Source organism: Artemia franciscana, chromosome 4 (genome assembly GCF_032884065.1).
Source record: "Artemia franciscana chromosome 4, ASM3288406v1, whole genome shotgun sequence".
NCBI classification, from domain to species: Eukaryota; Metazoa; Arthropoda; class Branchiopoda; order Anostraca; family Artemiidae; genus Artemia; species Artemia franciscana.
Window position 1 is genome coordinate 6,840,304 of NC_088866.1, and position 27,482 is coordinate 6,867,785.

The following is a 27,482-nucleotide window of genomic DNA, read 5'->3' on the forward strand; positions in this document are numbered from 1 at the left end:
ACTTCCCCCTCTTATCCTTATCTAGAACAAATCTATTTTTCAAACGAAAAAACATGCTTGTTTTTTTTTACTAACACGACCGAACTCAGACAGTTGTGTCTGATGACAAGAAAATGAATGATCAGTTAGGCCAATTTCTGTTTTTTACTTTAATCTTATCAGGCACATTGTTTACATAGCGATTAGAATTGTGCAATCACTTATTTAACTAGGCTAGGCTGTAACTGATAAAAGATGCCTGTAATAGCTTAAATAATTAAGCCAAACAGTCTTCTTTTTATGGTAAACATGGAACAGAAAACGTTTTTTAGAATAAAGACACCTTTTCCTGAATTAAAAGAGGATAAAATTGACACTGTTTTGTTCTTGGATGCTGCTTCTGGTGTTGCAGACTTCTGTGGTAAGTGGGAATCCTGAAATTAGAAAATAACTACTATAAGTAGCAACATATTTTGGATCCACTCAAAATTATAGAAGTATCTTACTTTCATATAGGGAGGAAACAGATTTGGAAGGAAACATAGTAATAACAAGAGAATAAAATTTATGATATAAGTGCTTTCATTTCTGAAAAGAGTTGGGTATCTGTGTAAAGGTTGTGTTGTTCTTTTTTTTATAAGGCTTCATGGCTTCATCACAAGCGATGAGATGCTGCTAGTCCTGGTAATCACCATGTTGGTTACTTTTTACTGTTTACTACAGCTAGGGTTCAGTGCCTCAAAAAAAGATTTTCTAGGATTAGGCTGCATCAACTGGGAGGTCATTCCATATAGCAACATATTATAGAGAAAAACTTGTCTCCAAGTAGGCCTAGTCTATTTTTGGTGAGGTGTGTCCTGCACAATATAGCCTTGTAAAGCTGTACTTTGGCAAGTTGATTGCAAAGCCAGTAATTTTTTTGTTGTTCATATTATTGACTTACAAATAAAGTGAACATACAACTCAATGCCTTTTTTATGCTCTTCAAATATAGTAATCACTGCTGCAAAAGAATGTAACCCCCACCACTATATCTACCCATTCAGGGTTAGGCCTACAGAATAAAATAATCATTTCCTCTGAAAATCTAATTTTAAGCCCTTTATGGACCCTTAAAGATAGTATATTTTCCTTTTATTTGGGCTATAGAAAAGAGTTAAAAACAACGATTTTCAATTCATAATATACAGAACTGCAGCTTCACTATATTTTATCCCCCTACTCATTAATGTACAAATGTGTAGCCCAGATTGAATATTTCCCATTTGTTTTCTGGTTTTGTCCAGTTGATTCAATTTATGGGTACATGGTTTTAAACAAGTGATGCTAATGGCTTATAGTAAACATGACAGTTTCTAGAAGATTTAAAGTTGTTTGTTCAGTTGGGTCATGTTGAATCAATCCCTATGGATTATATAACTTTGACAAAATGAAATTATAGTCAAATAGTAAATTCTAACCAATATTTTAACCCTTGTCTATAGATAACAAAAAAAAATAAAATAAATGTATCACCTTTAAGGTCCACAAAGGGCTTAAAACTGGATTTCCAAGTAAAACAAATATTATCTATTAAACTTGATTTAAATATTTGAATTTTTTATTAAATTTAAACAAAAGATTGACATATGGCAAAATGCATAGAAAATATAGTTAGGGCTATACATTTGCACAGTAGAGAGAGAGGAAAAGTAAAGTGAAGTACTTTTAGGAATGACAAAAGCTAGTATTTTAGGATGTTTTTCAAGTTGTTTTCAGAATTTTATACTGTTTCTTCTCAATACCCTCAACTGTATGCAGATACCAAAGTATATTGGGAAAATAAGACTTTCAGGAATAGAATTAGGCTAGGATAAGTTTCAAGATAGGAACTTGTGATCACTTTTGAAAGCAGCCTAGTTTAGTTAGGTAAATGAAACTTGAGAATAAATCTAGAAGCTTCAGGATTGTCAGAACATATTTGAACTACCATTGGGCCTAGTATGGATTTATTGGTTGACCTCTCCAGAAGAAAACATGTTGATAAAACAGTTATTATTTCATAATATGCACAAAAATTGCTTATAGATTTTCTGTGTGTTTCCACTACCATTCATGTTCTTTCACTTTTGTCTAAATAAATAAATTTTCTCAATGAATTTTCTGTAGGCTGATTATTATTTTCCACTAATTGCTGCTGATATCTTGCCTATTTACTGCTAATTAATCTAATATTGTGAAGTAAGAATTGTTTTATTATGCCAACCTTAGTATCAGTGTAAAATTAGGTCTGTTGAGAAGGAAACATGTTAAAAAAATACTATACTTACTTCATGATATGGAAAATTATAGCTCGTCATTCCAAAAAGTGTAAAATTAATTCCCCTTCCCCTGCCAATATACAAAGATATAGCAGAAATTACATATTTCCCATTTATTTTGCAATATGTCACTCATTTGTTTCAGGTAACACCTGTGAATAAAGGCAACACTGACAAATAAAGAAAGAAAAAAATTAATGTGAAATTTATCATTTGGGCTATATATTTTCACATTAGGGGGGGGATTATTAATTGGGCTCTATGTATTATTTATTGATTTTTAGATTTTCACCAAGCCACTTCATATACAATGGGCTGTTGTAGAGTCTTTGACATGACTCATTTAGTTTGAAATTGAAAGCTTTGGTGCCTTTTTGTGAACCAAAAGTAATTAGATGGCAACCAGTCCCCCTCCCATGCCTTTTTTGCTGACCTCCTGTCAAAGACATTTGATCAAAATTTTGAGATAGTAATGTTGTTCAACATAGTTGAAAGGTTAAATAATTATGCTTCTGGGGATGATAGGACACACCACAAACTTTGAGTTAAGAACTGTAAGTTATGCAATTTGCCCTTTGTGTACAAATGGGATTTGTTATAGGGTAAAAGAAGATATGCTTGATCCTGGGTCTCCAAAAAGAATAAGGGTATTAAGAAAAGTTATTAGGGAATGTTGAGGGTGATGGTAAACTAAATCAAAACACCATTGTATGCATACAGCTTGTCAAAAGGGCATACCAGCAATATCTCAGGAATAACTCCAGGTATTAAGATGAAATTTTCAGGTCATGCTGTGGGGGATGTTAAACTAACCAAAAAGTACTATATGTATGCTACTACTACTGCTCCTGCTATCTATTACTGCTAATAAGGGTATTAAGATGAAACTTGTTGGGAATGCTGACAAATACACACTATGTGCATGCAGGCTGTCAAAAGAAAGTTTCAGCATAATCTCAGGAATGGTGTAGAGTATTAAATTGAAATTTTCATTGGGATGTTGAGCTAACCAGAAGGCATTAAATATATCCTATTACTACGATTACTGCTTGCACTACTACTAATACTGCTGCAACTGCTAAAGGCATTAAGGCAAAGCTTCCAGGGAATGCTGGGGAAGGTATTGAACTAAATGAAAACATGCACTATGTACATGCAGGTTTTCGAAAAGGCATATCAAGAATATCTCAGTAACAGCTTGTAGTATAAAGTTGAAACTTTCAGGGGAAGTAGGGGGGGGGGGGGTGTTGAACTAATCAAAGGAAATCAGTGTGTACTACTACTATTTTTAGATCTATTACTGCTTCTGCTAATTAATATTATTAAGAGTTAGGCTATTAATGTGAAGAGTCAGGGAATATCAAGTGGGATGTTGAACTAAACCAAAACACATTCTTTACATGTAAGGTGTCAAAAGAGCTTATCCAGTAATATCTCTGAAATGAATTTGAGTACTAAGTTTGAACTTTAAGGGCATTTTAAGTTCAATATTAAACTAAACCAGAACATGCATATGCTTGTAGATTGTGAAAGGGGTATATAAGCAATATCTCAGGAACAGCTTAGGGTATTAAGTAAAACTTTCAGATCATTTTGAAAAGGGTGATGAACTAACAAAGGACATTATGTGCATGCATATTACTATTACTACAACTGCTGCTACTACTACTACAAAGGGTATTATGGTGAAACTTTCAGGAATGTTCAGGGAGATGTTGAACTAAATCAAAGGACACTTTGTGTATGCAGGTTGTCAGAAGGGTGTGTCACCAACATCTCAAGAATTACTAAGAATATTAAGTTTAGACTTTCAGGATAGTTTGAGGGGGGCATTGAAAAAAGTGCCTTTTTTGTCAAAAGGCAGTATGTTCCTACTACTAGCATTACTACTGAGAAGGATATTGGATTTACCAAAAAACACTATGTGCATGCTGCTGCTACTACTAATACTTCTAGTACTACTACTGCAGCTGTTACCACAACCACTTGTGAATATGACATTACCACTTGCAGCAGTGACTGAGACTGCAACTACTAGCAACTGCAGCTGCTTCTGATTGTGAACACTTGTGACTGCAGCTGCTTGTAACTCCTTACTATTGTAAATACTTGTTACTCTGACTACTTGTGCCTTTGGCTGCAGTTAGTTGCAACTACTAGCAAGTGCAAATATTTGCAACTGCAACTATTTATGACAGTTACTGTGACTTCTTTTGACTGTGACTACTTGTGATTGCATCTGCAATTACTTTCAATTGTGATTGCTCACAATTATAACTATGAATACTTGTTACTGTAGCTGTGGCTGATTGCAAATACAACTGCAAACATGTGCATCTGTTATACTTACAAATAGAGCTATTTATAATTACAGCTAATCGTGACTGCGGATACTTACCACCATCCTATGACTATATGCAACTGCAACTATGAATAGTTTTGACTGGAACTGGAACTACTTGTGAATGCAAGTGCAACTACTTGGGACTGTGACTACTGCTACAATTACTGCTAACACAGTTGTGATTATAAGTATGACTGTTACTGTTACAAATACTGATATTGTTGCTACTATATCTAATAGCTATCGAACTAAATCAAAAGAGTTTAAGTGCATCTAGGTTGCCCAAATGTTGCATAAATGCAATATCCCAGTAACTTTCAGGAAAAGTTAAGGGGATCTACAACTAAATTGAGATATGCTATGTGCATTCAGACTTTTAAAAGGGCATACTTGCAATATCATAGAAACAGCTATTCTGGTGGAAGATTCTGGTGCATCCCAGTCAAATCTCCACGGTTTGTCACTCCACTCAGCATCCAGACGGCGTTTGAATACATCTGTTGATTCAGCAGAAACAGTATTCTCCCTTAGGTTGTTCCAGAAGTTCACAATCCGGTTTGAAAAGAAGCTGCATCTTGCTCCAGTCCTTGCATGAAGTTTGCAGATTTGTTTTGGGTGTCCTCGTGTTATGTGGAGTGGTCAATCTCCAGGAGCTCATTTTCTTGATTAGTAAAGAGGAGTTCGTGTGCCTGGATCATATCCCCATGTTTCCGCCTGTAGACTAAAGAGGGGAGGTTGAATTCCCTCAGCCGTTCACTGTAGGGCTTGTTTTCCATACCGGCAATAAGCTTACTGGCCCTTTGTTGGATTCGTTCAAGCACTACCTTGTCCTTTTCGAATCGAGGGGTGGCCAGGATGGTCCCCACCTCCAAACACAGTCTTACCAGTCCTTTGTAGAGCTTGGTGATTACATGTCCACTTCTGCTGGTAATGCTGTGTTTATGATGCTTAGGGCTCTGCTAGCATTGGCTGAGATCTTCTGGAGGTGGAGCTGAATTTTAACTGGGAGTCTACAATAACTCCAAGGTCTCTCCTCCTGAACATGCTCCAGTATATGATGACTCCCAGGGTTTTGGGTCATTAGGTATTGTAGCTGGGGGTTATTGTGTCCAGTTTGTATGACCTTGCATTTTTCAGCATTGAATTCCAGCAACCATCTTTTGACCCAGGAGCACATGTGGCTGGGAACAGTTTGGAGGGATTGGCGGGCAGAAGTGGGGACCTATGAGTTTTGAATCATCCGCATAGAGAGTGGTTTTGTTACTGGTGATAAGGGCTAGTTATTAACTGGTGATAAGGGCTTGGGCTATTAAACTAAATCAAATGGCATAGTAAGCACTCAAGGTTGTCAAAGGGGTTATTTTTTAAGCACGAAGGCTTATAAATTATAATTTAGCAGCAAAACTCACTAAAAACTTAAAAGGAAGATGGTGAAACCTCAATATTTGTGTCATGGGATTTAATATTCTCTGTTGAAGGTTCAAAAAATGATTACTTTAAAAATTTTATATCATCCTTATTTAGTTGTAATTTGGCCTATTGGGTTCAATTTGGCATTTTCCTTGATAACAAACCACCCATCCCCTACGAAAATTTACCAACTAAAGGTCTAGGCATCAGACACGGATGATAATGATTTAGGTTTTATGAATTAGACAAGTTTAATTATCTCCAGAACTAAGTCCTGACTTATTATTTAGAATTCTCTCCTGAAGCTCTATACCAAAGTAATTATGTTGTGTAATTATATTAAAATTGTAATTACTCTATTATGGGCTACAGACTGTGTTTGCTAATGCCTTGTACTGTGCTGGGGTCTTAGCTTTTGTAGAGGCATGGAAGGATATTATTAGTGTTATTATTACTATTATTGCTAGACTCACCAAACTGACCTGGAGCCACAAGGACCCTTCATCTCAGAACCCTCTCGAAAAAAAACAATAGCTTGGTACTAGAGGCTACTTTACTCGTCCTTACCCTATATGTTGCCAGTTGTTAGATGTCAACCTCCAAAACTATGTCATCCAGGTTACGATCCAATTCATGGAACATCCCCAAACAGTATCTTGTTGTAGCTGGATGCTCTTCTATTAGAGGACTTTTTTCCCATGGCTGTGTGACAATTTTGGAGTTTGGGGAATCAGCTGTTCTAATTTCAGTGAGATGATTCTGAAAATTTTTACTTCCTGTAATGGCTTCATTAGCCATTTGTATTTCAGACCTTCAAAGTAGATGAAGATATTTGGTCTCTGTGGGGTTAAGATTGTAATCATATCCTTTGGTTATTTATATCTCACCTTTCTATGGTAGTTTCCCCCCCCCCTCTGGTCCAGCTTCTGGTAGCATCTGTCTGGCCCCACTAAGAAATGAGAATGAAAGATTCCGATTCTAGTTTGGTCCATGCTAGTCTGTTTAAAGCTTCATAGCACACCAATATGTGTTTTTGTCTGCTCCTAATATTCTATGAGTCATGTTGTAACTACTAGCAACTACTGGTTGCTAGTAACACATGTATGGTTATCAGACAATTTACACATGTCTACCTGTATTTTTTAATTGTTCCAGTCTCTTAGCTGCCTGTTCTGTTCCGGGTGTTATAGTCTAGATGACAATTACAAATTCAACTAATTTAATAATTTGTTATACATTCATTCCCGTCAGGGAAATATTGTGTGTAACTACTGTATTTTCCAATTTTCATGTTTTCAGAATCCTTTTGTTGAACAGATTTTTGTATTATTTTGGTGCAGCTTATGCTGATTTTCCTTTCTTGCCTTTATGACAATCTGAAATTGCCTCACTGTGTTTTTTAAGTTGTACAATATTATCCTTGCCATCTACTGCTCCCTGTATTTAAGCATTAGTGAGTTGTTTGCGTGCACATGGCTTATTGTTTTCCCACTCTGTATCTGCTTTCTTTAAGTTCATTTGGTCAGCAATCTTCAGCATAACAGCACTTTATTTCTTCTTCCTCTAGAAAGTTTTGTATAGGTTGAAGTCCTACTGGTGATTGTATGGGTGCTGTGGCATTTTCATAGCATCCTGATCTGATGATTAGGCAGACACGCGTTAGTACCCTTATTAAAAGGATCAAATACAAAGAAGCTTCAAATGATATTACAGATCTGAACTGGTTGAGTAACAATGGGAAGATTGTTATGTACTCCAAGTCTACCATTAGTTGAATAGATGAGAGTGTGGAAGCTGCTCAACCATCTATGAGAGAACCAGCATATGCTGTTGTTAAATAAGTGCCCTAATCCTTGTAATTTTCTGGACTTCAGGAACTTATCCTCAAAAGCACAGAGATAAGCCAGTGTGGGGCCTGTTATACCTTTAATGTACAGCTCAAGACTTGTAGTTATTTTGAATTTTTGCTAAAAGAATCAGTGAGCATTGGTTAACGTCTGCCCGCTTAGGAGTTTATCTTTCTCACCTGTTGTTGCTCTAGGTATCATGGACTCAAAAGGTAGGTCATCTAGCAGTGAATTGCAAATCAAGTACCATTTGCGGCAGATGTGATTCTGCCAATCATGACTGTTCTAACACGTGTAGAGCTAGTGTGTTCTGTGTGTTGTGCAACGCTGCTGGCTACATGTGTTATAGTTTGAAATGTCTAAGTAATTGTTTGGCCAAGTTTCAGCTCAATCCGTGAGGTTAAAGTGTCCATGGTCAGCCACAATGTCAGTATAAGGTGCTTAAATCTAAACATTAATGGTGGGTTTGTTCAAAAGTCTTCAGGTTTTATGAGCTTGTGTATTACTTACAAGAAGGTCTTTTAAGGAAGTTAAGCCTTAGTCTTTGGGATACCAGAAATAAGTTTACTTCCTATGCAACTTCTTCTAAGCAAAATAGTGCTGGTGGTAGACCCATCGGAAAGTCTTGAGACTTATGTGAATTCTGCTATATGGCAGGTGCTTGTAGAATCCAATGATTGCTTACTTGTTGTTAAAGTTGACAATGTGTTTACCTATAATGTTTATTTGCTGACATATTTACGTAATTATACATCTGAATGCCTTTTTGCTCTTGCCTCTAAAAAGTTATGTAGAAAAATTTCAAGCATTATTTCTAGTAATTCTGCATGTCTAATAGTCTGAAATTTTACCTGTAACCCAACTACTCCATCTGTCCACTCTTTTATGGTTGGTTTAATATTTGATAATCATTGAATGTTGCTGATAAAGACAAAGATTTAACATACATTCACAATTCTTTGTCCACAACCAACATCGACTCTTTCTCAATCATGGGATTCAACAAACTTTTTATGACATCTATGGATTTAATGTGACCGACGATGATCTGGTCCTGTCAGTTGTATCCACATCTCAACAAAGAAGAAGTTCGTCAAGGAACTTCAAAATCACCACAAGTAAACCACAGATCAGACAGCACAAAAGTCAAAGAAAGCCTACATTTCTGTTGATTGTTGCTCTGTTCAAGGATCCCCAAAATTTTCCTTTCCACTGCTTATGTCCTTTATCTGATTGACATTCTTTCTATGAGGCAAAATACTCATCCACTAGACCCCCAACTTGCACACAAATATGTTGAAGAGCTTTACTAATTTTTGCATGCATTCCCCGACTCTGATTATATTGTATCTGTACTGTTTGTAGCTGATGCTATTATGTGCCTTAAACCTGGGCAGTTGCAAGGCATAGATGGATTTCATGCTCTACCTATTAAATATGGTTGCTCTGCACTTTTAGAACATCTCACATTACTGCTGCAGATGATTTTTGCACATGGTTTGGTTCTGTCAATATTCTGTCTCTTTCTCCTATTGCCAAAATAACAAAAACCTCCAATCAACGCACATCTTTCAGACTCATAACTATATCAACCAGGTTATGCAAGCTTTATAGGCTATTGCTGATGGACAATGTGTGGATGTTCTTGCATTTATTGGTAATGTTCTGCTTATTGCTTATTTTACTGGACTTCACTCGCCTTGGCAAGTCATGATGTTTGCTATCCCTTTGACTTCCTGATCCAGCCTGTCATGGTTTTAAGGGCTGCTAAAAGAAGAGAAAATCTGGCTATCATCGGATCCAAGAGGTATATAAGCTACAAGTCTGTCTTAAAATCTTTGTTAAGAAGGATGAAATGAAAACGCCACTGGATAGAACTTCCATAGTGTTTGCTAAGCTTCGTTTTAGTCGCCATTATCTGTCAATTCTACACAACATTGTTGCTCTTGAAAAACATAACCAAGAATTTCAAACCATCCATGAATTTGTAACAGTAGTTACAAATTCATAGCTTTTCTTCCTCCCCCTTTGTTCTTCCTCCCTTCCTCCCTGTGTTCTTGTTTTTTTTTTTATTGTTTTTTGTCCTAGAAATTATCGTGCTCTGTTGATTTTTCCTTGTTTTTGTAGTGCTCTATTTATTTTTTATGTACTCCCCTTCCTCCATTGCTGGAAGGCTATGCCCTAAAATAAAATTAAAGTTTGTTTTATTTTTCAGATTTATTAGGAAAAGTTTTCAGTCCTGTAAAAAGTGATATAAACGGAAATGTAGATGTAAGTTTTTATTTTTGAAATTATAATTGATTTTTGTGTATTAAGCCCAGTGGGAATATTATAGGCTTAGTGATTTCCTTGGATTAGATTTTCTCTAGAGAAATGATGTGCTTATAGTCAAGATTGTTGTCAATGTTAATATTAAGTTTAAATTGGCAATCACATGACATTTTTCTCCCATTTCACTTTTTCTTAGCTGGATATAAAGTTGCCTATGCTCCATATTGGGAATAAAATCTACAACCCAACAGAATTTACAGCCTACTATATTTGTCATCAGATATAGGTTTAAAAATGTTTAAAAATGCACTTGTAGCATGTAGAAATAAATCTGTTCCTGTATAATTTCTAGTTTTTTTTACTCTCTATGTAATTTAATGTCTCTTCATATTTTAGTATGTTCAAAGATATTTGATTATTGAAGCTAGTCTGATTTCTAACAATGATATGTACTAAGCTTCAAACTTTGGTATTCTTTTTTAAGGTTTTTGAATTGTTGTAATCCCTTGTCCAAATAGAGAATCATCAATTTTATTGATTGCCAATTTCCGTTTTTTGAGAATTCCTACTGACATAATATAACTGGTTGCAATCATAAAAGTTTTCTTAATAAAGGAAATGTTGTAATCCCTTGTTAAAATATAGACAAATGTTTTGTAAGTTTTTTGCTCTTTATGCAATTTAATGTCTTTTCATACTGCATATTTTCAAAAATATTTGACTATTGAAGTTTCCCCGATTTCTAACAACGATATGTACTAAGATTGAAACTTTTGGTTTTCTTTTTTAAGGTTTTTGAATTGTTTTAATCCCTTGTCAAAATATCGAATCATCATTTGTAATAATTGAAAATTTTCGTTTTTAGGTCTCCCTACTGACATTATATAAGGTTTTTATGTAGGTTTTTGGATTGTTTTAATCCCTTGTCAAAATATCGAATCATCATTTGTAATAATTGAAAATTTTCGTTTTTAGGCCTCCCTACTGACATTATGTAACTGGTTGTGTTCAAATTTGTAAGCTTAGTCACATAGCGAGTGGATTTTATCTAACAAAAAAACAACTAATTTTATAGTTTTCAGGCATTTTTCTATTTTGAATTAAAACATTAAAATTATTGCTCAGGCACGGTAAATATTTTTGCAGGTTACATAATAATTTAATGATTCTTAACGGGACTTAAAAAATTTTTCAACTTTTTTCATGTCTTAAAAAGAGATGGCTTATGCTCATTAGAAAAGAAATTTCGTAATGAGGTTTTTCTAGCAACGATTTCTACGAAGCTTCAGACTTTTGGTTTCCTTTTTTTTAAGGTTTTTGAATTGTTGTAATTGCTTGTTAAAATATATAAAAATATTTTTGCAGTTGCAAGTTGTTTGCTTTTTACGCAATTTAATGTCTTTTCATACTGAAATAGCGATACACAGATATTTGATTATTATCGCAAGTCCGATTTCTAGCAACGATTTCTATTAAGCTTCAAACTTTTTGTTTTCTTTTTAAGGTTTTTGAATTTTTGTAATCTCTTGTCAAAATATATGCAAATATTTTTGTAATTACCAGTTTTTTCTCTTTAAGCAATTTAATATAAACTTTTCCACATAAGTGTGACAAGTGTCATGACTTCATAGCAATCTTTACAAATAGCGTCCTTTGTAAAAACCAAAATTAAGGCTCTTAACGAATTTTCCCAGAATTCTGACCGATCTAGATCGTTTTTATGGCACTTGGTATTAACCAAGTGACATATAGCAATCGCAAATTCTGTCTGTCTTTCTGTCGATCTGTCTGTCGGTCCCGGTTTTGCTACTTTAGGCACTTCCAGGTAAGCTGGGACGATGAAATTTGGCAGGCGTGTCAGGGACCGGACCAGATTAAATTAGAAATAGTCGTTTTTCCCGATTTGACCATCTGGTGGGGGGTAAGTGGGGGGCCCGTTAATTTGGAAAAAATAGAAAAATTGAAGTATTTTTAACTTACAAACGGTTAATCAGATCTTAATGAAATTTGATGTTTGGAAGGATATCGTGTCTCAGAGCTGTTATTTTAAATCCCGACCGGGTCTGGTGACATTGGGGGGGGGGGAGGGGGGAGTTGGGAGGGGGAAAGCTAAAATCTTGAAAAACACTTAGAGTGGAGGGATCGGGATGAAACTTGGTGGAAAAAATAAGCACAAGTCCTAGATACATGTTTGACATAACCGAAACGGATCCGCTCTCTTTGCGGTAGTTGGGGGGGGGGGGGTAATTCTGAAAAATTAGAAAAAATGAGGTATTTTTAACTTACGAACGGGTGATCGGATCTCAAGGAAATTTAATATTTAGAAGGATATAGTGCCTCAGAGCTCTTATTTTAAATTCCGATCGGATCTGGTGACATTAGGGGAAGTTGGGAGGGGGAAACCTAAAATCTTAGAAAACACTTAGAGTGGAGGGATCGGGATGAAACTTGGTGGAAAAAATAAGCACAAGTCCTAGATACATGTTTGAAAACCGCAACGGATCCGCTCTCTTTGGGGTAGTTGGGGGGTGGGGGTTAATTCTGAAAAATTAGAAAAAATGAGGTATTTTTAACTTACGAAGTGATGACTGGATCTTAATGAAATTTGATATTTAGAAGGAAATTGTGTCTCAAAGCTCTTATTTTAAATCCCGATCGGATCTGGTGACATTGGGGGGAGTTTGGGGTGGGGGAACCTAAAATCAGGGAAAACGCTTAGATTGGAGGGATCGGGATGAAACTTGATGGGAAAGTAAGCAGAAGTATTAGATACGGGATTTACATAGTCGGAATGGATCTGCTCTATTGGGGGGGGGGGGTAATTCTGAAAAATTAGAAAACATGAATATTTTTAACTTATGAAGGAATGATCGGATCTTCATGAAACTTCATATTTAGAAGGACCTCGTAACTCAGATCTCTTATTTTAAATTACAACCGGATCCAGCGTCATTGGGGGGGGGATAGTTGGGGGACCGGAAATCTTAGAAAATACTTTAAGCGGAGAGATCAGGATGAAACTGGATGGGGAGAATAAAAACCTGTCTAAGATACGTGACTGACATAACCGGACCGGATCTGCTTTCTTTGGTGGAGTTGGGGGGGGGGGGTAATTTTGAAAATTGAGGTATTCGTAACTTACGAAAGGACGGTCAGATCTTAATGAAATGTGATATTTAGAAGGATCTTGTGTTTTAAAGCTCTAATTTTAAATTCTGACCAGATCCTGTGACATTGGGGGGAGTTGGAGGGGGAAACCGGAATTCTTGGAAAACGTGAAAATGGGGGTATTTTGATCTTACGTATAGGTGATCGGATCTTAATGAAATTTGATATTTAGAAGGAATTCATGTCTCAGAGCTCTTATTTCAAACCCCGACCAGATCTTTTGACATTGGGAGGAGTTGGAGGGGGAAATCTTGGAAAGCACTTGGAGTGGATGAATCGGGATGAAGCTTGGTGGATAGAATAAGCAAATGTCCTTGACGCGTGATTGACGTAACCGTACTGGATTCGCTCTCTTTGGAGGAGTTGGGGGGAGGGGTTCAGTGATTTGGCGAGTTTGGTGCTTCTGGACGTGCTAGGACGATGAAAATTGGTAGGTGTGTCAGGGAGCTGCACAAATTGACTTGATAAAGTCGTTTTCCCAGATTCGACCATCTGGGGGGCTAAAGGGAGAGGAAAAATTAGAAAAAAAGGTATTTATAATTTACGAGTGGGTGATCGGATCTTAATGAATTATGATATTTAGAAGGACATCGTGACTCAGAGCTCTTATTTTAAATCCTGATTGGCATTAAGCCTCTGATTTTCCTTTTAAATCAATCTATTGATTCTTAGAATTTTGTTAGAGCTCATACCATATGAGCTCTTGGCTTTTAGCTCTTCTTGCCTCGTCACAAGTGCCATATGAGCTCTTAGCTCTTGTTTATGCAAGAATATATCATGATGCAAATTTTCACAAAAAAATATGGAGCTGTTTTTGAAAAAAATTGCATACATACATACTATACATGTATATATATATATATATATATATATATATATATATATATATATATATATATATATATATATATATATATATATATATATATATATATATATATATATATATATATATATATATATATATATATACATATATATATATATATATATATATATATATATATATATATATATATATATATATATATATATATATATATATATATATATATCTCGGTCTTTGGTCTGATGTAAATTTGAAATCTGATCATCCTGTGTTATAAGTTGAAAGTGTTGTTAGTTTCAGTAACCTTTTCTATCTTGCTTTATTTTTCTGTATTTCTTTTCATTGGTCGCCTCAATGGTAGCAGAATTGGGAACAGAAGGATTCCTATCTATATTTTTGTAGATATATCTTTGTTCTGTATTCCTGTTTCTTTTATTAATTATCCCAGAAAATATTTTCTTTTCTTAGAACTAATTCATTTGTATTATAATTTAGAAAATTCGAAAAGCATACCAACTTCAACCAGATGCTTATCGCCACTTGAATGATCTAATTATCATTGAAGCTCCCAAGAAGATGTCTTCGGTTTCTTTAGAAGCATTGCTTTGGTTAAAAAGGTAAATTCTTAGCTAAATTAGTATCGCAATGTCCTCATTGGTCCTCGGAATATTTTAAGTTTTTCGCACTTTTCAATTATATTTCTTATAATCCAGCTGTTGAAAAACAATCTTAAAACTCAAAGACTAGCATTTATTTGCAGCAAAAAGTTTATTCAGTCTCATAAATTGGAATGAAGAAATTAAACTCAAAAGGAGCATTAAAGTACACCAGATAATAAAGTCAAACTTAAAATGAACATAAAATACCAAAAATTAGAATCCTCTTCCTGTCTCCTTCAAGTTCCATAAAGGCTAGAGCAAAGATGAATTTAGAGTAAAATCTGAGTGGGGCGGGGGCAATGTGACAAGGATGCCAATAATTGACCAAAAGGGCAAATTTATTTTAAAAAAAGAGAGTGAAAACAGAAAAAACGCGAAGGAGGGTACCAGAAAAAATCTTGGGGGATTTTTCCCCGACATTTGCCCTCCTCAATCTTTTACATTCTTGCTGTACAAGGCAAGAAAATGGTATTGTAGTACACTTGCAAATTTTTATTTTTTTCCATTTACAGATTTAAAGAAATTAAAATGTAGAGAAAGGGGTATAGTATTTTAAAACAAACAATAGATAAAACAGAAAAAGAGCAACAAACTTTAAATCATAAAGAAATACGAATATTTTAGCTTCACGTCCAGAAGCCTTTATCAATGGGAAAAAATGAATTAAACTGAAACATTTAAAGAAAAAATAACGCATAAACAATAAGCAAATTCACATTTAAACCAATAAAAAAATGTTTAGTTTAGCTTAATTTATATTTTTCGCGCTGATAAGGGCTGGGGCAGCAAATTTCTGTTGAGGCAGCAAATTCACCGCCCAGACTTCAGAAATGTCCCAAGACCGATGATTATCTGATGGAACATGGTCACTGATTCACCAACAAAACGAATTAAAAATAGCCCCACTACCGTTCCACTCTACATCTCAAGTAGTCTAATGTAATCAGAATTATAAAACTATTGACAAACAGGCAAAATACTGCTAGATGTGCTAAGCATCATTACTTGGACGAGAAAGCATCTGAGAGGGGAGATGCTGCATAAAAAGGAGACAGCCTCGGTTTATATAAGATTACATAAGAAATTTTTAGCAAGAAATCCAACCTGAAAGTACCCTTTAGGAACTATTCCGGAAGACTAGTAACAGATACAGAAGTTGTCAAGAAACCATAGGTTTTTGAAAAAGTTCCTAACCGTCCGCTTCAACCGAAGAGCTAGGATCACACCAGAACCACTGTTCTCGCTTGACATTAGTTTTGATCCACTTACAGTCGAAGAAATCCTTAAAACTTTCCAGAAACTGAAGAATAATAAAACATCCATTGAAGATTGAATCACAGCTGAAATGATTAAATTTTCTGTGTGGTCTTTGAGGTCCAGATGGGCTGGCCTCCTTGCAATTGTATGGTCCTTCGAGAAGTTCACATTAGATTAGACACGGTATCCAAGGGCGTATCCAGGATTTTTGTTCGGGGAGGGGTATTTTTGCGGGGATTTCTTTTTTCGAGTCAGATAAAAATTTTGGGTGATGGGGGGAGGTGGGTTCTAACCCGGTAACCTTCCTCCCCCTCGATGCGGCCTTGACATTGTTTTACAGTTAGACTCTTCAAAAAGATCGATGCATCTGTATGTGAAAATTGGCATGAGATAAGTCTACTTTCTAACTGGACAGCCAGTCTGACGCATTATTCTCTGGCGAATACAATCAAAACAGAATGATAAACCTAGCGATGAACCACATGACTTCAGACCAACCACTCCTACACAGATCTTATATTTGCCCTCCGAGTGCTCACCAAAGAATCCCATAAATGGCGGCCCCAACTTTACATGGTATTCATTGATCTTGAAAAAGCATTTGACTTGCTCCAAAGAGAAAGTCTATGGAAGATACTTTTCCATTATGGCATCCCATCAAAGAATAATCAAAGTAATTTCTGCTGCGTATCTGAATGCAGAGGCTTGTGTTCATGCAACTGGAGGCCTAACACGACACTTCAAGATTTTCTCAGGAGTTTGGCGAGGCTATATCCTATCACCGTTGTAGTTACTCCTAATAGTTACTCCTATATTTGAGAAATGCAACACCTCAAGGCATCAGCCTCAATGCAGAATAAAAATGTATGTAACCGTAAGTTCGCTAGTGATATCACTATTGTTTAGAATTTCAGTTAAGCCTGATGGAGAATACTGTTAAGGCGGGAAAATCCTTGTCGATAGCCAAGGTGCCTCTGGGGATACTGGACACCCTTAGATCTAAGGTAAGGACATGTTGCAGTAAAGAAAGACGAACTATTTAAGTATATTTTGCTTTCAGCTGAGTGTGAATTACACTGTCCTTCAGAGGTATTCGAGGTGGACAGAAATGTCACACCTAGAATTCAATTAGATCTACACTTACAATAAATTATATAAAAAATCATATTCCAGAACCACTGAAATTCAAACAATTGTGAGGGGGAGGGGAATGACTTGCCCAGCGCTGTTCACGCTATTAATTTTGTATCGTCCTTACTTCAACTAGAGATAACCTACTCGTTTATAAAAAGAATGCCCATGGACTCTTTTTAGGTAGCCTTTGATGGCAGACTTTTGATCAGTTTTAGGCTCTGAAAATTCATTATAATTTCAAACTTGTAATCGGATAATCCATCTCCCTAACATCTTGTAACCGTTTGTTCCATATGATGAGGTCGGAAAAGAAAATACACAGAAGACACATTTGCTCGTTGGGTCAGCGTTCCAACCCTTAGGGGTGTCGTTGTCATTCCACCCTTTGGGCAGAATAAAATGAGCGTCCGTTTTTCTTCTTTTGTCCGATTTGTTCTCAATGGTCAAATAATACCTCGAAATTTGACTTATATTGGTGAATTTAACGGACTTCTTATCTTAAGATGGATAGATAAGTTTTTAAACATATAAAAAACAGAATAAGTCTAAAAACAGGACAGTCAGAATGAAAATCCAATCATTAGTTATAAACTGAGATTGATCATAGCATGTTAAAAAAAGATGGTGATGCTTTGATATGATATCACAGAGATTAGTATTTGTACGAGAACTTTCGAGTCTATCGGATGTATAAACAGTAATTTCTTTTGCCTTTTTCAGAATGTTTGTCAGTGTGCTATCTTTTTGTTACCCTTGAGATAAGAGACATTTTCTAATCAATCAAAGATGAAAACATGTTCTTTACGTGTGGCATTGGATGTATTGAGTCAATTTATGTGTTTGCTTTCTATTTGGATTTTCCGTTAGACCATAGACTGAGAATAATAGTCTTTGAATATAGACTTTGAGTAATAGAATAATAGTTTGCCAGATTGAATTTGAAATTTCATAGGGATCATGCTCGAAGGCTGTAAACGAAACGTACACAGAAAATCAAGCAAACACAAAGTAGAAACAATAGGGGATTTTTTTTTTTAAGACAATGTCTTGAAAGAAAAAAATCCCTATTGTTTCTACTTTGTGTTTGTTTGATATGGTAAGGCAGTGTGGTCTTCGTCGCTATTTTACACAGAAAATAAAGAAGAAAAATATCAAGAAACCAGTTACGGAAACCTGTATTATATGCCATAAATTATATTCTAGCGTAGCATTTTTTTGTCTTAAAAAACAAGCCTTTTGAATATTTTTCTGTCATTTCCTCGCATTAATAAAGACCCAGTTCTCCCTTGTCTATCCCTCGACTATTACTGCTGAAAAATAATCGAAATATTAAGTCAAATAAATTCAACATCCTATTAAAGTCTCCTCTATGCTTCTGAAATAGTCAACTCCCGAAAAATTCCCAAATTTTTTGGTCTCATTCTAGCATTTCCTGTGGTATCTAACATTAATTGTTAAACCTTTTGAGCTATATAGTGTAATAACTGAAGTTATACGTATGGCCATATCCAGGGTTAGGATTACCCAGTTCGACCCCCCCCCCCCAAGAATTTATGTCTGGCTTGTAAAAATGCATGTAGAAATTCGTTTACGTTTTATAAAGTATTTTGTAACCTTTCCCCTCCCTCCTCCGCCCCAAAAAATACACACACACCGAAAAAAACCTGGATACGATCTTGGTTATACGATCTTTCTCTATCCAGAAAGCGTGCTCAAGCTACTGTATACCACGCTTTTATAATGAATGTCCAGAGTGTAATCGAACCATTTCATTTAAAAGATGAGATAATGGGGGCCAAGTTAAAGGCCTATAGATCCTAGCTCATTCGGACTTACGATCTTTCCCGAGTGGATATGCGGGAAGGTTGTATGCTCTTTACCCTATGTTCCTACTTCCCAAGTCCTTTCCCTTCAACTTTTCTTGCCCAAGTGTTTTTTTCGGTTTTTTGTCCAGTATTCAGATACCATATGCCCAATTTTGTTGCTAAGTTCATATTTTACTTTTTGCTTGTAAGCCTCTACTTCTTCCTCTAACTTTTCCGGCCTTTTTCTAGCGGGACTTTGCTAGTTGTTTCTGTATAATCGTCGTAACCAATACAGTTCACCTTTTACTTACGCCCCCTGCCTATACGCATCTGCTAATTCCATGATTTTTCTTGCTGAGTTTACTTCAGTTTTTCTCAAGTGAACTCTTAAGGCCGTAAAGTTTTAGATCTTAAACTCCTGTGAAAGCACTGTTATATAGCCATTTAATTAGTGAATTTCTAAGCCTGTGTGCAAAATCTAGAAACATAAATTATTGGAATATTTTTTTGGATTACGGTTTTCTGAACTAGAAAACAGAAAAACACATTATCCAATTGTTCTCGTTTCTTCCTATGGTCTTTATCCTTTTCTCCCCCCTTCACCCTCTTTTCTTCATTTTGATGGGCTAATATTAACTGCAGGATTTTGCCATTCATCATTACTTGGCTCAGCCGACCTATCTTGTTATGCGGCACAATTGTGCGGATTGTGCGGCACATAGATTCTGTTTGACTCATTTGAAATCTTTCTCGGGGGACTGAACATGATTTTTTTTTTTTTTTTTTTCAAAATGACGCGCTAGTAGGGAGGGAATTGTCATAACCTTGCCTTTAAATAAATTGAAATAAATAGCCTTTGACGATTTACAATGAAAGACATTCTTAACCTGTAACTAACGTAAAACCGTCGCTAAAATGCAGCTAACGTTGAATTCTGATGACAGTCATAGTTAGAATGTCTGGAAAATTTTGCAAATCAATTGTATAATCTGCGTCGCAGTCTAATGGTACGGGATAATTGTGGCTTCAGTTATTTCATGGATGGATCATGAGGAAGCATAAGAATAGAATCTCTTCAAGTACTCTCATACAAACTAAGTATTTGGGGACCAAGCTTCGGTCGGTGAACAGAAAGATTACTTTTTAATCTTTTCGACAAAATAATTTTTATTTTATTTTGTCTGCCATAAAAAGTAAAACTGTAAGGGTATTGGTCGTCTAGGTAATTGTAACGATGGAAAAAAAAAATCCAAAATTAATTAAGGCCCTTGACGAATTTTTCCAAAGTCGTGGCCTATCTAGATCTTTTTTTTACATTGAAAAAAAACTCATTCAATATCTCATTGCCAACGGTCTTATAAAATGAACAATGATCACATAGTGTAACTTGTTAGATTTTTTTCCACTTTAAAACTGAGCCATATGTTTTTCCTCTCTGTTGTTACTTTTTCAAGTACTTCAGTTAATTTTTAACTTTAATTTTCTTCTTTTTTTTCAGAGGCCTTGAATTTATGTTCGTGTTTTTGAATGATATAGTTGAAGATAAGGAAACCCCACCTTCTGAAAACATATCTGCATTTTGTTGCAACGCGTATGAAAAAACACTAAAGCCCTACCATGGATGGATTGTTCAATCCCTATTTCAGGTACTAATTAGTCTATGCCATAAATTCTTACTTTAACCAGTGTTTTGTGGAGAATAAAAAAAACATGTTAGAATTCTATACGGAATTTTTTGTGACATTAAACAAAACACTTACATTAGATCTAATTTCCTCCTTTGCCGCCAGAGGCACCCACAGTATTTCCGCTTCTACGATTTTTTTATATGTCTATGAAATAAGATGGATGCCAGCCTATCTACAAAAGAGTCCAACTACGGAATTCATGGAATATCGGAGTATCTTATTATGTTTGCCCCAAATCACCAGAGATCTCTGTTACAACTTCAAAGGCCGGGTTTGACACCAATGCATTGTAAGACCCAAATTTGGATATAATCAGTTCTGCATCTTTTTTTCTCTTGTATTGAATACTGGTACTGTTTCTTTTCGAGAAACAAAACAAGCACAAAATTCAAATTTTTTTTGGTGTACAAGTTTATTCATCATCGCAAGAAGTGTAAGCTGACTTGCTGACTTGACAATTCAAGAGGAGGAAAAAGCTCTCGCATTCAGAGCATTTTACTAAGAGCTACCAGTCGTTTCTTATATGTACCACCGCCCAGACATCTTTCCAAGGGGTTTGGACTATGAATTGGATGTGTTTGTGGTACCAATGGTAAATGCAACAAAGCGTATGTTTTGGTCTTCCTCTTTGTCAAGTATCCTCCAGTTGCTATTCCAGCAACATTCCGGGGATTCTAAATACTAGGGGGTCTTTTTTTAAGATTACTCTTTTATAAAAAGAAATTCCAAGTAAAGAGTTCTTTTCTGGTAATTTTGTATAACGCAACCAAAAAAAAAATTCAAAACACGGCACTGGACTTTACTGCAGTCTTCACCGGCGGTGCTGATTTTGTTTCTTGGCTCATCAGCCAGAAAGTGAAATGATATTCTGTGCTTTCCTGTGCCTGTGTGTATGTCCTCTCTCAGCCTTCTTGTGCTTTCACTCGCCCTTCCCGTTTAACTTTCTCAGGATTTCTCCTGGTACCCATTTGGAGCGGGATTGACTCAAGCTATCAGTCACACCAGTGGGCCTCGTTCCAAACCAAATAGTCGGCAGCACCAGGATCCTTATTCCGAAGAAGATAGGATTATGACATAAAAAAGGTAAAAGATTCGGCACTAGACCGTTAAGGTCTGAACGGGCGGTGCTGATCTCCGTCTCAAGGCCCTTCAGCAAAGGAAGTGTAATGGAGGATGAGGGCCAGTCATTCTGTAAATTATGACTAAAGAACGTGCAAAACTTGATAAAACAAGCAAAGTCAGTGCCACTATCAGATAAGTTTGGAAAAGTTCACCCATTTTACCTCCATTATTGACAAATGTAAGATATTGAGATTTTTTCACAGTTTATTGTAAATAATAAAATGAAATTTCATTTTCCTTTTAAACAAGATCGGTTTTTCATGTTAGGTATGTAAAAACAGTCTTAGCTCCATAAAGTAACTATAGAAATAATAGACTGGAAGTTAAAATAACTGAGTGTAAATTCATGTAATTAACTGTAACCTGTATTGATAGTGAAACAGGAGAGAGTCGTTGCAATGAGCCAAATACAATGTTATAATAATCACCCGTCCATGTTTAGACAAAGCACTTTTTAATTATGCCTTGAAATCTTTCTATTTCACAGTAAACATTGTTAAATTTCATCTTCTTTCTCTTAGTTTTTAGGTTAATTTTGTCACAAAAGAGATGCGCAATTTGGGTTTTGAACCCAAATGACGGTGCTAAACGGTTAATTTCCGCAATTGAGTTTAGTTCTTATAGACAAAGATTGTTCAGCCGTGTTTAGTGCTAAACATTAGTGCTCAATAGTAACCAATAGTGTTTAGTGCTCAATAGTAACCAAAACTCTAAAAAATTGAATTTTGATATCAATAGCTACATCAAAAGAATCGCATTTTTATGCTGATTTTAAATATATAAGTTTCATCAAGTTTAGTCTTACCCATCAAAGGTTATGAGCCTGAGAAAATTTGCCTTATTTAGGAAAATAGGGGGAAACACCCCCTAAAAGTCATAGGATCTTAACGAAAATGACACCATCAGAATCAGCGTATCAGAGAACCCTACTGTAGAAGTTTCAAGCTCCTATCTACAAAAATGTGGAATTTTGAATTTTTTGCCAGAAGGCGAATCACGGATGCGTGTTTATTTGTTTGTTTGTTTTTGTTTTTTTTTCTTTTCCCCAGGGGTCATCGTATCGACCAAGTGGTCCTAGAATGTCGCAGGAGGGCTCATTCTAACGGAAATGAAAAGTTCTAGTGCCCTTCTTAAGTGACCAAAAAAATTGGAGGGCATCTAGGCCCCCTCCCACGCTCATTTTTTCCCAAAGTCAACGGATCAAAATTTTGAGATAGCCATTTTGTTCAACATAGTCGAAAACCATAATAACTATGTCTTTGGGGATGATTTACTCCCCCACAATCCCTGGGGGAAGGGCTGCAAGTTACAAACTTTGACCAGTGTTTACATATAGTAATGGTAATTGGGAAGTGTACAGACGTTTTCAGGGGGATTTTATTTTGTTTGGGGGTGGGGCTGAAGAGAGGGGGCTATGTTGGAGGATCTTTCCTTGGAGGACTGTCATGGGGGAAGAAAAATTCAATGACAAGGGCGCAGGATTCTCTAGCACTACTATAAGAAAACAATGAAAAATAAACATGAAAACGTTTTTTCAAATTAAAGGAAGAAGTAGCATTGAAACTTAAAACGAACAGAGATTATTACGCATATGAGGGGTTCTAAAAATACTTTAGCATAAAGAGCGAGGGGAGATAAATACCTTGCTCTTTATGCTAAAGTATTTTTAGTAATTTTAACTATTTATTCTACGGCCTTTCTGATTCAGGGGTCATTCTTAAAGAATTGGGACAAAACTTACGATTTAGTGTGAAGAGCGAGGTATTAACAAGGGTACAAACCCCCTCGTATACATAATAAAAATGTAAGATTATGAAAGTTTGTTACGTAAGTTAATTCTTAAGTTACGTATATTTTTTACTAATAAAAACGTTTGTTAAAAATTAAAAGTTCTAGTTGCCTTTTTAAGTAACCGAAAAATTCGAGGGCAACTAGGTCTCCTTCTCCACCCCTTATTTCTCAAAATCGTCTGATCAAAACTAAGGGAAAGCCATTTAGCCAAAAAAAGAATTAATATACAAATTTCATTATAATAATTTATGTGTGGAGAGCCAAAACCAAACATGCATTAATTCAAAAACGTTCAGAAATTAAATAAAAGAAAACTAATTTTTTAGCTGAAAGTAAGGAGCAACATTAAAACTTAAAACGAACAGAAATTACTCCGTATATGAAATGAGCTGTCCCATCTACAATCCCTCGCTCTTGACGCTAAAGCTTTTAATTGTTTTAAAAAGTAAAATTGTGGCAAAGAGTCAAACTTTAGCGTAAAGAGCGAGGGATTGCGGAGGGGACAACTCATTTCATATACGGAGTAATTTCTGTTCGTTTTAAGTTTTAATGTCGCTCCTTACTTTCAGCTAAAAAAAATTAGTTTTCTTTTATTTAATAAAGGGAAGACTCTAGTAATTTACATTCTAGTAAGAATTTTAGTATGTTTGATTAATTTTGCGTTTTCCTTTTTCTTTCTTTTTGTTTGTATCGCCCTGTATTTATTTGCATTTGACATTTACATCATTCATGTTGTATAATGACAATAAAAATTATTCATTTATGCCCAACTGTGAAAGATTACATGTGGAATAATACAGAATAAACATATGAAACAGCATAAAACTCCAGTAAACAAAATAAGAAATAAAGCAATGCAACTGCAAACTTTCATCCCACTGAATTCAATATAAAACTAAAAATACTAAACTTCAACAACTTAAAGAGTGTCCTAGTCAGGAATAAAATTAAAACTTTACCATAATAGATATAATTACTATGAACAACTCACTTGAAGCACCAAGCCTCCTGAGACCGACACAGCTACGAACGCTCCTTCTCTATCTAAATCTATTCAAAGTCTCCCTTTTTACATCCTCCCAAGAAGTTTCAGTTTCCCTGAACTCTTTCCTTGCCATGCATCCACCCATTCGGGAACGACCTGCTTTTTTGGCCCTGGATGGTTGGGTGACCTGGACAATCTTTGGGAATCTATCACCCTTCATCCGCAGAACGTGTTTCTCGTGAAATCATCTAGCAAATCCTCCTCCACCTTTCGCAGTGCCCATGCTTCAGAACCATCCTTGATCACTGTCATCACTGAAACTTCTAATGTTATAATTTTGGTTCGTAGACTTATCTTTCTATTCTTCCAAACTTTATTCAACTGTAAAAAAATCACCCTGGGTCTTGGCTATAACAATTTTTACTTTAACATCTTCGCCGCACCTATCGTCTTTACTTGTAATACTACCTAAAAAGTGAAGCTGCCCACTTCGTCGATCTTTTCGTTGCTCAATATCACCTCTTTGCCTTCACTTATTCCCAGTCTTGGTGGCTTGGTCTTCTTAACATTAATGTTCAAACCTATTTTTGCGCCATGAACCCTTTAAACCTCCAAAAATATAATTCATTTTGCTAATATTTTAATTTAGGAGGATCAAATCGTCAAGAAAATCTAAGTTTTGGATAGTTCTACTTTCTCATTTGATTATGTGTTCTTTCATAGTCTTTGCTTGCCTCGTAAGAGGCACAGAAGAGCTGTTTAATAAAACAAGACGAGCTTTTTAGTGGAACCGACCGCTTATCTAATATTGTCCCGCCACACTCAGGGGTTGTTATTGTTTTAGAATGGGACATTGGTATCTGAAGACACAAATGCTTTTGATGAGCTGACCTGTGTAAACTCGTGAACTAATTCATTACTTGTTGTATCATTCTCTGTTGACAGAATTGTTATTTGTGCTGGCACTGTGCGATGACACTGTTCAATCACTGAAGGAATTCTATAAATTGACAACTGGACTGGTGATGAATAAAGTTCTGCGTTCTCGTATGGTTAGTTAACAATTCTGTATGGATATGATAGATCTTCGATGTGTTGTGTCGCTTGCCTTTGGACTGACAAATGTGCCTTTAAAAATGTACATATATAAAGATGCCCTAGAGCCATTACTGGGGCATTAGGCGTCGGAGTGAAGTTGTTTTTTATAAGAACAAATTGCAAGTCTGTTGCCCAAACTTGCTGTAGTGTGATCCATCCCTGGGCCCCGCATTGCCAACCAGAACGTCAATTCACTGTGCTACCACAGGGTAACGCTTATTTAATTTGAATTTTTACTTTGAATTTTATTTTACTTTTTACTTTGAAAATTTTTATTTTTTATTTTTATTTTTCTATTTATTTTGAATTTAACTTATTTACAGGATTGAAATGCTCATACAAAATTCTAGTTGGAGTTAAATTTAACTCTTTAGTTAATTTGGATACGAGTGATTGATCCTGACTGACTTGATTAAAAATGCTTTTAATTATGACAAGGGTTTGGTTGGCTGCTGGATCTGTAGTCTAGGATTGCTGATTGAATGTTAGTTGATGGCCCAAAAGCACCCTCTCTTTCCGCATCGCTGTTGATTACTTAAATCTTCTTCCCACTATCAGGATGATACAATACTGTTTTCCATGGTTTATTTACAGTTAAAGGACTTCTTTCTTTTTTTACCTGTAGGATAGAAAAATTTCGGTCAAAGAATTGAAAAGTAATATTTCTAGAAAAAGATATGATGATCCTTGTAAATTGTAATTTGGACGATTGCTCATCACACTACCCCAAAGGTACCCTGCATTTGAGCTTCTTACTTTTTGGCTTTGTTTCTTCATTAATTTTTTTTTTATTGACCAATTTTCTCTTTTTAGCTTTGTTCGAAGGCCTGTCCTTACAGAAAAAATTTATTGAAAGCTATTGCACTGCAACAAGATGGAATGGAAGATGTTATCATTGAAGAAGCTAAAATATATTTAAGATTGTTGAAGCAGGATCTAGATGTATTAAACAAACTGTATGCTCACTATGATCTCGACGACAAAAGAATTGTTTGATTTTAGTTATTTTTGACTGCTCGATTATTCTGGAACAATAAATACTCCATATCTTTTGGCAAATTTTCTATGTTTTTCAGTAATTTTACTTTTATCCTAGATTCACAGAACTGTGTTTTCGCATAAGAAGAAACTTTTTGTGCTCATTGGTCTTTAAGTTTAAGTGCCAGGATGGCTTGATTTAAAATTTTACTATGAAATAGCTGTTTCAGAACAAACAGATGTGTAATAAGTTAGGCGTGAGAAGTAAAAATAGGTAAAGTCCACTCCAAAGAGTATGGGTAGCCCATACTAGTGGAAACCGGGGCTAATGTCAACAACAACAAAACTATCAACGCCATCTACAGTTTGGGTTTCTTTGTAATTTTTCAGTGTAATAATAAGAAAAAATAGTTTATTCGATGTGAGTGTCTGATCTTAGTTTCTGACAGAAAGCCAATCATAAAGCCTGAAAAACTGTCAAGAGACGCCAAACGCTAAATTATATTGGTGTTTTTTGTCTAGGCTAGTACCTATTTCCACTATTGTGTGTTACCCACACTCTTTGGCCCAATCTACCAGGCATTTGCTAAAATCGCTTTGGCTTCCAAGTTAATAAAGTGTTTGCACTTTTATAGTTTGTGTTTTAACGGATTCAAAGAAGTAATTTCTTATCAACGATCCTATGCCTTGCTGCACAGTTGTTTTTTGGCAATTTTGAACCAGGTAAAGGACATAGTTGTTTTTTGGCAATTTTGAACCGGGTAAAGGACATAGTTGTTTTTTGGCAATTTTGAACCGGGTAAAGGACATAGTTGTT

General features: G+C 35.6%; 1 protein-coding gene across 2 annotated transcripts; it reads left to right on the top strand.

The window, feature by feature from the left end:
* LOC136025921 (glycolipid transfer protein-like) lies at positions 1-26,746 on the top strand. Of its 2 annotated transcripts, none has more exons than XM_065701994.1 (5): positions 1-124; positions 10,096-10,151; positions 14,644-14,765; positions 20,502-20,649; positions 26,501-26,746. In XM_065701994.1, the coding sequence occupies exons 1-5, from the start codon at positions 118-120 to the stop codon at positions 26,681-26,683; spliced, it is 516 nt and encodes a 171-aa protein (XP_065558066.1). In that variant the 5' UTR covers positions 1-117; the 3' UTR covers positions 26,684-26,746. The 2 variants fall into 2 exon arrangements, with proteins under 2 accessions (XP_065558066.1, XP_065558065.1); XM_065701993.1 differs by lacking the exon at positions 1-124 and adding an exon at positions 171-400.
* Positions 26,747-27,482: the final 736 nt, after the last annotated feature.